Raw genomic sequence first — 13,558 nt, 5'->3', positions numbered from 1 at the left:
GGATCTACCAGCAGTTGTACACAAGGTAGGCATGCTGAGAAAGGAAACTGAGGGCTCCGTCTTCCCCTAGGCTAGGCAATTGATGTGCAACGCTGCGCTCCCCCAAACTGCAGGAAAAGGTCTTCAGAAAAGGTGCGCGTACAGGCTTGGGTGTTTGTTAAATTTCACTCTCATGACCATTTATCATGGCGGCAAACACACAAGCTGCCTTTCAGGAAAGCTTTCTGTCGCTTTGAACACGTGGCTGATGACAGGCTGGGAGGGAAGTGTCCCAGGCATGGTGGCTGCCGCCCAGGTGTCAGCTCCCAGGGATGCCAGGATGTCCCTCCAGGATGGCACAGAGCACCTCCTTACACGAACACAGCTCCCTCCACAACTCCTCCAGCACAGTCCACATCTCCCTAGATTTCTGCTCAGGCATCCTCCTTCCCTTGCGGCTGCTGCTTTGTGTTAAACTCGTCTGAGGTGAGGTGCTGCTCCTCGCATGGGCTGGTGTTTTGGGGTGCGACGGGGCGTTCCCCTTGGCTTCAGAGATGCCTGGAAGCAGCTGAAGGGCAGATGGGAACTCACAGCTCCTGCCCCCAAGGCACCCCGGCAGCCCCCAGCTGCATGAACCTGGCAAGCATGCCCAACACAGTGTTCAGGCATGAAAGCAGTAAACCCTGAAATTTATAACCCAATACAAAGGACAGCTGGGAAGGATGTTTCCCAGTGGGGCTGGAGAAAAGCAGCCTGACATGGCAGGAATCCTACAGTACAGAAATGTCAGACCAGGGTAACTAAGCTTCTTCTCATAAGAAGTAGAGAGAAGGGAAATCAATCACCAGAGCAAAACAGGCATGAACAGTCATTTCTGCATACACAGTTTCAGAAAACACATTAAAAATTTATTTTAAATATATTATAAAAGGAAGTCCATTCAACTTTAAAAACACTAGGCATTCTATCAATGATTCCCAGTTTATGAAAGCTACTACATTAAAGTGCTACAAGTCCTTTACCACCCCCAGATATTAGGCTGTTGGTCCTAATATGCACAGAAATAAATATACACTGATTCAAGAGGCACCATCCAGTTTTACAGATAAAATGCATGCAATACAAGAAATAGACGAACTTAGACCTTATCACCAAGATCCTGGAGAATGCATTTTAAAACAAATTCCCTTCACCACCCTACAGGCTAAAGCTATTTGTTACTGTTATAATAAGGGCTAATGTTTCAGACTAATTAGCTTGATCATTTTTTTAGCATGATTTTATTGTGGTTGAAGTTCACATTTGTTTGCTCACTAATTGGGATTAGAACTTTTTTTTTTCCCCCTAGAGTTGAACTAGTAACTGTGAGACCACACAGATCCGGTATCTTTAAATAAAACTCCCAAATCCCTCACATCTGCTGGAATCATTGAAGCCTTTTGGGTAATACAGAAGCATCAAGAAAGCTCAAATGCAGTGATTAAAGGAGCATACTCAACTAGCAGAGGCAGAGTTAAAAAACAGACAGGATTTTTATTTGGATTTCCATTATCTATTGTTGCCTAGTTTCATACACAGATCTCCAAGTTAAAGTGTGACATTATAAAGGAGCAATCGAAGCAGAAGGTGAATTTATTTCAGTTACACTTTAAACTTATAAAGGAAGTCAATCTGACCGGTTAATGAAGAATGTGAAATGAATTGACAACTGAGCACTGAACGCTGATGGAAATTTTGGATCTCAGCTTTCCCGTTCTCCACCCATCACATCTCTCCCCTCCACTTGAACCAAGTGACGACTTGAAATTTGTTTCAAAAATATGGGCTCGACACTTACTAAGGTGGCAAGGTAAAGCACTTAAAGCTAAATCTTACACAAGTTGGGAAATTGCAGCACACAGACTCGCCTTGCTTAGGATCAAGCAATAGGCCACTGGGAAATGGAAAAGGACCTCGTGCTCCTGCCCCCCCGTCCACCTCCCCTGTTACTACATATCCTGTGAAAGGCCATTAAACACTACCTCCACAGACTCTGATAATAACCTAAAGCTGTTCACCATTTTGTCAACAACTTGCCAATGATTTAAGAAGCATTTAAGAAGCTTGCCATGCTAAATAACCGTTAAAATGGAAAGCCAACCTGCTGCTTCTCAGGTAAGGACTGACTTAGGCACCATCAGGCTTTGTCACAAGTAGATAGAAACACAGTAGGGGAGTAGGAGCATGAACTGCGGCGGGTGGGAATGGATGGCACACTTGAATCCCCTGCTAGCAAAGCCAGACTGTTTCAGACATAACTACCAGCACTCTTTTGACTGCAAGAAAGCACGACAGGCTGACTGCTAGGGGCTGTTCTCTCCAGTCAAAACCATCCAAGTGTCTGTCCGTATCCTGAAAGACAATTTAAAATAAAGGCTTCTCCCTTTTAACCCAGCAGTTATGCAATTGCCCGGTACGGCTTTTCGGATATATCCCTCATCTCCCCTCAGTGATGCGAGCCAGCAGAACTACTTTAATGATCCCGCAGTTGCCACGAGAGCACCGTGTTCCTGCAGTACCGGTGGCTGGCGCTGCCTATGTGACTTTCAGCACATTGATGTCTCAGGGCAGCAGGGGAGAGCAAAGTTTGCTGACTGGAACTTTCCACTAAAGGAAAGCAAAGCCCCGAGCACAGACATTACAGTAAAACAAACCAGGAAGAAAGATAAGGGGAGAAATTGCTTTCTTGCTACTTCTGTATTAAAGATTTGAACACGCCCTTTAAAGGTTTCTCAGGGATGGAAGGTGTCGACTGTCTGTAAGACACTTCTGCCAGAGATTTGATGTGCCCTTGGGACTATTTGTGATTTCCGATTTGGCTACTTAGAACATAAAAAGCAGGACCTTGCAAGCCAGTGAAATGTATTAGCCTTCGCCATGAGGTGAAACATCCAGCAGCTAACTAAAACATGCTCTGGTCTAGCTTCAGTCATCACAGCGTACCAAAAGGAAGCTGCCACTCTTTCCAAGTCTTCCTATCCTAAAAGAGACACCATCTGTCCTACCGCCCCCAAATCATTAATGACATCAATTTAACAGAGGAAACTCGGAAGCTTCTGAATTACTGTCATCCACACAAATTTTGCACTTGGAGTCAAACATTTAAAAAAAAAAAAAGCGCATACACACACACAAACACTGCACGAGTCGAGCTTTCTCATACATCCTTATCCCCCCAACCCCTTCCCCTCTTCTCTCTTGTCCAGCAAGGCACTAGGAAATGGTTCAAGTTTAAGCATTTGCTGTACATTTACATTTAGAAAGGCACATCTTTATTTTAATGATGCTGTATTCCCCCATTCGGTAAGGGTCACACTTTCTTCTATTATGGTGTGGAAAAGAAAGTTAAATGCCCAGGCATGAAAAAGGGCACCTTGCACATATGAGGTCCCCAAACCTATTACTGTCTGTAGACCTTAGAGATTAGCACCTGTATAAACCAAGAACTTCGAGAGCAAATCAAAGTATTACTATGCGACATAACACATATCCAGGGATCCCACTCCCGTCTGGGATTCTGATATTTAAAAGCAGCAGAATTTATGCAGCCATGGAGTGAGGGTTTGCTTGAATATTTTTTTGGGGAAAAAGGAAAAGCATTTATTTTGCATTAGATAATCACTGGTATTTAATCTCCAGTCTTGACTTGCATGCAGATACGAAGATTTGCTTATGTATTCATGCTTTAGCAATTTTGCTTACAAATAACCAAAAGGTAATTGGAATAATTAACCAGTTTGCCCAGCAAAGGCTCAATTAAAAGATGTAGACTGTGAAACACAGCTTCTATTTCTCAACCAGTGAATAGTTGGCTATATTAAGTCTTCTCATTAGTCAGCAAAGCCTCTAGGGTATTGAAACTTTTAATTGATGTAAATAAATTAACAGCTCAAAGCCCAGCGAGCCAGTCAGAAGTGTACAGAATTTGTGGGGTACTTACAAATTCAGATGGCAAACCTTGAGAAAACAGATGAGATCAACCACACTGAGAAGGACCCAGTGGGACCAGTCACCCCACAGCTCCAGTTTCCTCGTACTGGTGGTCGGCTGTCAAGCAAGAAACGCCTCAACATTCCCTAATCTTTCGGTGCACACTACTAAGAGCTGTCCTTTCTCACCAAATTAAGATCACTCTGTGGTAAAAGACCTGCTCGTTACTGTAGTTCTCTCTGAAGCAAGCATCCAGCAAGCTAATCAGCTAGGACTCGCAGCTCTCTTCGCAAGGTGAGCCCAAGTACAAAGCAAGCCATGCATTTTAGAAACAGAAACTAATCCTCTTGTTAGAAAACCAAGACACAGAAAGCTGCAAGCTGCAATCAGAATGCCCTATGTCCATGTATATCACTTGCTGATTGTGTTCCAATGATATATATTAAAAAAATTGCACTGCTCATGGACAAACAGCTTCTTGTTCCACAGGTACTAAAACATTCATAAAGACACCTAGTCAGGCCATGTAGTGATCCACAGTCAACATCACTAGACTAACGAGAGCATTAATAACTTAAGGAAAGCAAGTCGGACACAAAGCACCGGGAAGTGGCACTCTCTCCCACAGAAATGAAAAGGGATCCTAATGACAGACAGATTGTAGGTACTGAGGACATAAGACATCAACACTGGTCTCAATTCCACTGCAATACTGCTGCAGAACTGTCACAAGGAAAGCCTAGAGCTTTTTGCCTTTCTTCACTCCCAAAACGTTAGACACTAAAACATTTGGCAACCCCAGTCCCAGCTGCAATGCCCATTTTCCCCCGCTCTGTAACAGCACAAGCCAGGTGAATTGGCAGCACAGGTCAGATACAGCTTTGGCTGTGAGGATACAAAGGTGGAAATGATTTTGACCTCACAGTCAATACATCAGACTTGAGCACTAGAGATGCAGGTAGTCGTGTCCTAGTCTGCTCCCAGTTTGCAGACACAGCACTACGTGGCCTCAGAGACATCTAAAATGCAGGTCGTGGTCCTACAGCTGGCAACAGGAGAAAGGGCTTCTTGCGGAGCTCTGCAAAGGTGGGAGCCAGCCTGACTGATTCTTAACACTAGGCAAAAATCTTGATTTCACAGAAAAGATTTGTCAGAGCAGAGCTTCCCTGCCCCAACAACGAGGGCAGGTCCATTAACCGTGTTGATCTAGAGTCCCAAAGGGGTACACTGCTCTTGCCCTGAACGATTCAGCCTTTCACTCCCGGAGGCAACTGCACACTACCTCTTCGTGCAACATTACTGAATGGACGATTGGACAAACTGTGGAACTGGATGATTATTGGAAAAGGCCTAGTTGCATTGATTTAGGTAGCATCTTTGCGAAAGGTTAACTGCACCATCATTCACAGCTTTTGCTAGAAAATGTCACTGCTGCCTTCAGTGTAAGTTAACTGAATTATTAAATGTTTTTGCAACAACTTCATTTTCAACCAGTGTTTTGTTTCATTTTTTTTAAACACTCACTTTTAGATAGACTTGAAACCGATGGTCCTTTGTTCATCCTTCAGTGTCAGCACTTTTTTCCAGCTTCTGGGATGAGATAAATCTGTTTCAGTGTCTGGTCGATCCCGCAGCCCAACCAGAAGGGTAATACCTTGTGCTGCAAACTGACTACCCAAGGACAGGGTACCAGTGAAATCAGCCCCTTGATCCCACACCTCTGCTTAAGCAAACAGATCTCCTGTCACAGTGAGCTGTACAGAAAGGGAGAGAGAGATTAAGAGCATGCTCCCCCAAACCTACACCACCACTGACCACGGGACTCATCACTGGAATAAACTACATACAGACTGATGAATAAATGGATACAAAACAATGGCTAATCCCAGCCCTGACTCAATTATCCTGAATTAATCCGCTCACACCAATTGTGAATTAAGTTAGCCTCTAAAGGAAAAAATAAAGTTGCCTTCGTGTTTAACTCTGAGAAACTCTGGAGGTGTCCATGCTAAAAAGATGCTGTATAAGAGGTGAATTCGATATCCAAAGGCTCCTAACAAAAACCTTAACCTGTAAGAACCATGCTCACTTAAAAACTCTCTGCTAATCTTTCACCTTGAGGATTCAACAGCGAGTGACAAAGTGACTGTAAAGTGAATGGAGCAGAAACCCAGATTCCTCATCGCTAATAACCACGGTGATAACCCCAACACTTGGCTGCATTTCCTCTAGAGCTCATTCCTTTATCACAGCTATCATTGGGAAAGTAATAACAGCCAACCTGTTTGAAATATATTTTGGTTTAAGGCAAAAAAAATCATTTTGTTTTACATTTTGATGTCTTTTTTTTTTTTAATGTCTATGACATCAGAGGATTGAATTTTGTGTTCAAGATTTTACTTAGATGGATTTTGGAAGATAAAGCACCTAAGCGGGAACGCTTCAGCAGGTTGCATAGCAGCTACATAAAGTACTGTACTTTGAGGGTCCTGGAGAAAAAAAATCATTTAATGCCAAACCTAGATGGGAAATAAAACTTAAAAAAAAAAAAAAAGCAGTTGGAATCAACATTCAGACTCCTCTGAAAACAGAGTTTCTATTCCAGTCTCAGCACAGAAATGGCTCTGGCAAAGCCTTTAGAATTCCACCATCCCCAGAAGAGAAGGATGCAGCATCTTCACAATAAAGACTGGCCTGCTAGTTTACCTTCTCCTGAGATTCTCCCTTTTACCTTCATTAACTGTTAAAAAAAAGTATCCTTAAAAAAATTTTTTGTAACCCTCCCCAGTAAAAACTATAATTGTAAAATATATATATATATGTATATATATACAGTCAGTCTTTTTTAAAGATCAAGATTTCTGTTAAATTTTTCCAAGACGGTTGAGTTTGTATGTTCAAATATCCACTGCTGCGTTGGAGATGAGGGGTTGCAGCTATTCATAAAGATCTTTCGATCACTCTCACTGCAGTCCATACAGCTGCTGCTTACTGGGTGGTACAGGGTCTTGTCCTGGAGAAGAGAAATTTCAGGTGAGGTCGCTAGGCAGAGAAGCAGAGCTGTTTTAAAACCAACAGAAAAAAGTCTTAAAAACTAAGGCAAGCCATTCTGTCACTTGAACCTGTCTGAAGAAGTTCCACACTTAACTGGTTGGTAAGTAGCACGTCCATTTCCACGCCCTCCCTTGCTGCAGTACTGAACCCAATGCTCACATCTGCATTGGGAAGCTCCAAAGCTACTGCTGAGAGCAGGTGCTCCACCACCAGGCTCTCTTCCTGCTGCAGCACTGTGTGTGCAGATTGCAAGGGCTAGGACATGGCATTTCATCAAGAATTTGCTTACCTGTTTGCAACAAAAGCATTGCTTAGTAGGAGGATGAATAAACCCTTATCTACTTTTGGCGTGACCTTCTAGTGCTCAGAACAAGCCAGTAAACGCAGCACACTCCTTTGCAAACTGGTTTTGCAAGGGTGTTGCGACACCTCACTGCCAGCCGTGGACGGGACTGCAAGGACAATGCCCTTTTGCTAAGCAAGCCCTGGAGAAGCTGCGCTCACCATTCCTAACCCGTGAAGCAGGGCACTCAACTCTTTCTGATCAAGGGTAATTAATGGCACAGTCACTAAGAGACAAATAAAACACGGGTGGTGGCATTTGAAGGAGACTCAGGTGCCTACAGGCAACGTGACACCTTAACGAACACACATGCGTGTGCGCGCGTGCACACACTCACTCTTCTGTATCTCCAGAGCTGGTTCCCCTTCATCCCGTGGCAGTCGTAGAGAGTCACAGGGCTGCTGTGGGAAATGGCATCAAAACAAAACTTCTTGGTATGCTGAGGGTCCCCGGGACGGATGTCTTCTCTCCAGCTGAAGGTGAATACCTGCTAGGACAAAGCGGACCCTCAGGACGGCAGGTACTGGGCACAGCGCTTCCACCAGCACAACGACATCGCCTTCTTTACCCGCAGGGTGGGGACTGCTTCAGGGAAAGGACAAAACTATCCTGGAGAAAAACTGCTTCCCCCTCTGGGGACAGGGACTGCTGACTGGGGGGATCCGTAAGAGCTACCCCGCGACTGCCACGCAGCATGCTAAATGAGGCTGCGCTGCTGCACGCGGCCATGCTAGTTAGCTCGGGTACTAATAGCAGCCTTGAATGTCTCTGCAATGCAGACATACATCATGGACTAAGTGAGCAGCTGACCAATTACAGCACTTCGCAGCTAGCAAAAAAAAAAGGGGGAGAGCTACAGGAGCTCTGAGTTAACACCGGCAGTAAATATCCAAGTCTGCACAGACAGCCTGCAGTCACCTTGAGTTTGCCCCGTGCCTTCTGGTACCAGACACCAGGAGGTCCACAGCTTCCCATCCCACCTCACAGGAGTATTGGAAGGGTAAACGCTAGGTCAGTGCTTCCTGGTGCTCTCTTCTACCGACCCTGCACTGACTTAGTCCTTCCAGACCTCTTTTTGTTGGGGTGAAGTGAAAGGAGGGATACCACGGAAAAGAAGAGAAAGGGGTTTAGCTCTAGTGACTAGGCATAACCTATCAAATGCCTGGCAAAATCATGTATTTAATGAAAGCTGCTGGATGCCAGCACATTTTTAAACCACAGTGTCAGAACATGGGGGAAACTGTCGGTGGATATACTACCCCGTGAATGCTCGGCTCCCCTAGCACCTGCTTTCAACCACAGCTTGAAACAGGAGCACAGTCTAGCTGCATCTTATGATGATCACGGCTTTGCTTATCGCATATGCTTTAAGCATTGTAAGGCTGAATCTCACAAGAGATAACAAACGTGTTTAAATGCAGGTGCTGGTGTGAAGCTTCTGCTCCCTACGTTGACAGAACAGCATCTCTGGTAAAGGTGCAGGCGTCCCCTGTGACCAGCACCAGTCAATGTGGAGCTGCAGGGCTGCTGGCCAGCATGCCCCCCCCCCCCCCCGACCCCAAGGGAAAGGGGCTCTTCTGGGGGCTCCTTTTGGACCCAGGTGAGGGAATGGCTCTCAATTCAGAGAGGATCTCGTGGGACAGTAAGAAAGACCGGTAATGAGCAGAGCGCTACTACCTGAAGCAGTGTGGCCAAAAACTTTGGCATAAAGAAGCTGCTTTGCTCCCGTCTCCCTTTAAGCCTCTCTTGTGAGAGAAATTACCATAATCATTTAGGTTCAAGGCAACACAAAAACCCAAAACGCATTCTCCTCCTCAACATAAGCCAACACTAATTGTTTAAGATCCTCCTGACACAACAGAGGCTTAGTTTTGGACCGTGCCCGAGTAAATTGGTTTCTAGTTTTCATGCATCAAAATTGATATGCAGCAACACGTTATCTCCTAGTACTGAAGCCATTCCCCCGAAGAGTTACGCATGGCTCTGCAATAGAGGCATTGTTTTCTTGATCTTTTCTCAGCTCAGCTACTACACTTTAGACAAACTAATATTTCCCTCCCTTCTGTTACAATAAAGCTGTCGTTTCTGGCACCTTATATGTCGAGAGGGTGAATCTATAGCCCGGCTGGTTTCATCTCTCTCCAGCAACGGTTGGGTGTTTATAATGTATTTGCCTCCTGTCAAGAGGATGATAGCGAGCGGTTATTGAATGCTCCTGCAGCTTTATTAATATGCATGATGCTCCTCTATCACTTCTTTCAGCACAACCTTTGAAGTTAATATTCACTTTGTTACATATTACAGCTGCCTTGTTACTGGTTTCTTTTATTATTTTGGCATATTGTTTTCTTGTGCTTTCTTTTGTTTACTCCGAGAACTTCAAAGCGGAGGTAAAAGCCCTGCACAGTCTGCCAGGCTCCAGGCCCTGCCACAAGCAAAAATGCCACATCGGGCTACCAAACCCATCACGTAAAATCAGCATGTGAGTCTCGGAGTGCACAGCACCCTCTGGTCACCCGACAGAGTTCTGCAATGGCCTTGCTTCTCAAACATTTGTTTGTTCTCATAACTTCCCCCCAGATTTATTTAGGAGGAGAAGAGTTATCAGGGGGACTGTTACCTGCACGTTGTTCCACGCTGCCTCTCCTCTGTCCTTCACGCAGCTTTCCAGCCTCAGTGGGGATCCCAGGGCTCCATGCTTGGTATCCACACACAGTCCAGTTCCTACATTGCGAATCTGAAACAGCAAATTAGTCACTGAATCTCCTGCTCTTATCAAGTGACAGACAAAATAAAAGAAGACTTAAACTGCCTCAAAACTTAAACTGCCTCAAATAGTGGTGGTATTTGTATGGAAACAGTTTTACGACTCCTCGTTTAACTATATATCTGAGCTGGCAGATAGCAGCTAGAAGAAAGCACAGGAACTCAAAATGGGACTCACTGCCAGCTGTAAAATAACCTGCAGGACACAGCAAAAATCATTAGCTACACAACTGTAGAGCCTGCTGTGTTGTGTACGACAATCCAATACTTCACTCCTGAGGTGCCTCTTCCCCAGAACACAGCTGACTTTCAAACCAGGGATGACTTTCGTGGCTTTCAGATGGGAAAACCAATGAGCAGAGCAGCTCAGAACAGTTGTGTAGCCCTTTGGAAATACAAGATTTCTACTGTTGCTCAGCTGCCTCCTATTCCTAGTTCTCCCCGTTGGCGTGTTTTGCCTTTTACTAAATACATAACATGCAGACCAAGCCAAGTCTCTCTCTCTTTTTTTTTTTCCTGTTTTTTTCCCTCCTATATCTGCACTAATAGAAACTGTTGTTTCACTGCTTTCATTGAGCAGGCCAACATAATGGTACGGGAATTCTGGTCTTTGAAACACTTCGAGCCTGTTTGCCCACTGCACATTTCAGACCCCAAACTTGCCTCTCCCCAGGCAGCTGCTGGAGGCTCCACCGGTGGGTAAAACTTGGGTAAGTCCCACGCCACCTCGCTCATGAACCATTTGAAGCTCTTGCAGTTGAGGTTGTTGCGGAGCTCCTTCTGAGCCGTGACATCCCCTGCAGAAAGGTGCCGGTACTCAGGCCTGCGCTGGTAGATGTACTCTGCGTACTCATCCATCCACACCTCAGCCACCCGCTTCAGGTTCTGTGGGGGTAACAGCCACGTGGGAAAACCAGGGGGGAAAAAAAAAACACAGATGAGAGATCTCTGTACAAACTACTGACATTAGCATTCAGAACAGCTCTCCTGTTTTTGCTCAGGAAGGATTTTCATTCACATCCACTCTTTCTCTCCAGCTTTAGGAGAGAGATTATTTTTATTATTCTCTAGTTCCAGGGGACTTTTAGAAAGATATTTTCAGCTGAGGTCAAAACAGAATCCTGGCACTTGGCCATTATATCTAGTTCCTTGTGGCTAAGAAAAACAACATTAATCAAAAGTTGGTTTTTCTATTTTTATTATTTTTCAAAATAAAAAAAAAGCAACTCAGAGAATGATGCTGGTAAATACCACTGGCCATTCAAAGGTCCCTGACAAAAAGCTTCTTCCTTATATCTTTCCTATTGTATTTTATATTCACCTAGGAATGGGATTTGTACTACTCCCTTCTGGAAAGCTTCAGTTCACAATATTCTTACCACTCTTTTTTGGTTTCCTTGTGTAAAAAGCTGTTTAAGAGAAACTCTGAGATACGGTAGGAATACGCAGCTTTCAGGGGATGACCACTGAGAACAGAAGCAAAGGGTTTACTCCCTGGCAGCAGAGTATTTCACATTGATCTGCACAGCAATCCCACAAAACCAAACCAATATCCCCCCCAAAATCACGCCTGTCACATCAGTGTTAACTCCAGCTTTGTATTGGCTCTGCAATGAGACTTCTCTTCTTCTGGGAAAAACTCAGATATCTGCACACGCTGAATTCAAGTATCGCTGTAATGCTAAAACATTGCCCTAATCCAACCGAGTGATTCCAACCCAGCAATGACCACACACCACCCTCCTGAGCCAGCCCTGCTGCTTGCCATCAGGCACCCAGCAGACCGTCGGACCTCGGAGTGCTCTCTGACATTACTAGGGACAGTCCTGGTGCCACACAGAAATGTGCCACGTGTAGTCATGACTTCAGCGACCCAACAGCACTGCTCACCTCGCTTGGAGGCAGTCAGTCCAGCAGTGGTCACCCATTGCCAAAATAAATTCGGGTGTTAAGAACGAGCAGCGTGCCGACCCTGCCCCGAGTGTGGCCTACACAAAACGAGAGAAGGCGTTCACCTCAAGGTGACTTTTATAATCTTAGATGCCAAGAAACAGCCTTCTCTGCACCTGTCCACCATTTCCTTCCAGCACTGTGGGGGTATGCAAGAGCTAAATACCAAATCAAAAGAAATATATAGCTCCTTCCTGAAGAGATGGCACAGACAGGAGAATGCTCTGTCCCTCTGACAGGTCATTGCTGGGCAATAAACTCAAATCTATAACTAGGGCAATGCTATTAAACTGAGAAACATTTTAACACCGTGCAAGCTGTAAGACTGCATGACAGCAAGGTATCTTCCTGTGGTTTATAGTTTTGCAGCCTTCCTGCTCCTATGATTTTTCTTCTCCCCACCAGAGGGCAATGCAATCCCTTCTCAATTTGAGAAATTAATTGGACAAAGCTACTGCACAATAAGCAAAGGCTCTTTCCTCTTTGGGGTATGCTAGATTAAAAAATAAGATGGCACAGAACTTCCATCGTAGAGAATTACAGCTTGCTCATTCAGTGGTCTGTGATGCTTGAAACTGAGAGGTCTTTCAATCACCGAAAGACAATCAGCATGCTGAAGCCTGCTGCTCTTGGAGAGCACAACTAAAATGACTGAATTATTATACAAATAAAACTGTACCTTGTTTTTTTATTGGTGATTCCATACCAAGTGCCTGATTACAAAGCTCTTTCTCAACACCTAGCAATAGCTGGTATTTTGAGCATGGAGCTGTCTGTACGTGTCTGTAGCTTCCCTAGACTCTCTTCCCTTTGTGCTAGACATCCTCCTCTGCAACAACTGCTCCATTTGACCCTTGTACAAGTACAATTTGTGTACTACAAGCCTCAATTTTCTTCCCGTTGTGGGGTAACGGAAGACAATGGCACAGTCACATTGCGGATGGACATCTTTTGTAGCTTAAGAGATGGAGAAAATAGAAGAGCTTTTGCTTTGCCAAACCTTCCAAGGGGCTGCTGTCTGATCACACGCAGGGTGAGGGGGAACATTGCTGCCACTTACCCTTGCCAGGCTGACTCCCGTTGGAACCTTGTAAGGAACGTATTTTCTGTAGATATGGCCTACTCTAGAGCAAGGGATGTCCTCCATACGACCCCCACACATCCATACCTGTGAAACAGCAGAGATAGATTCACTCTTGGTTATATGGAGAAAAAAACAAGAAAGACTTTCAAGTTATAAAAAAGCCTAACCCCGATTTTTTTTTTTTTAAACTTTAAATTACACTCTCTCTGAAATATCCTCCCTCCTTGCTTTAGTCTCAAATCCTATAACTACTTGATTGGAGCCATGCAAGCCCTGATTTACTGCAAGCACTATCAAGCCCGATGTCTAAACAGTTTAATTTTGTGTTTCTTAGAGGAAAGAACAGAAAATAATCCAGAGAACAGCACACTTTCAATTGACATATGTTATTACAGCAATAGCGATCATAATGA

General features: G+C 44.6%; 1 protein-coding gene across 3 annotated transcripts in view; it reads right to left on the bottom strand.

Moving 5' to 3' along the window:
* Window positions 1-865: 865 nt before the first annotated feature.
* Window positions 866-13,558, bottom strand: part of GALNT10 (polypeptide N-acetylgalactosaminyltransferase 10) — an 87,705-nt gene continuing 75,012 nt past the window's right edge. For 2 of the 3 annotated variants that reach the window (XM_080555832.1, XM_080555834.1), the window contains exons 8-12: window positions 13,122-13,229; window positions 10,775-10,996; window positions 9,966-10,082; window positions 7,683-7,835; window positions 866-6,961 (exon numbers count right to left, since the gene is read on the bottom strand). In XM_080555832.1, coding sequence (XP_080411958.1) covers window positions 6,794-6,961; window positions 7,683-7,835; window positions 9,966-10,082; window positions 10,775-10,996; window positions 13,122-13,229 — 768 coding nt within the window. In that variant the 3' untranslated portion in view covers window positions 866-6,793. The remainder of the gene's footprint in view (window positions 6,962-7,682; window positions 7,836-9,965; window positions 10,083-10,774; window positions 10,997-13,121; window positions 13,230-13,558) is intronic. The other variant, XM_080555833.1, reaches the window with a different exon arrangement.

The sequence above is a fragment of the Anser brachyrhynchus genome (genome assembly GCF_964034855.1).
Source record: "Anser brachyrhynchus genome assembly, chromosome: 14".
Lineage (NCBI taxonomy): Eukaryota > Metazoa > Chordata > Aves > Anseriformes > Anatidae > Anser > Anser brachyrhynchus.
This window is presented reverse-complemented; position numbering and strand designations above follow the sequence as displayed.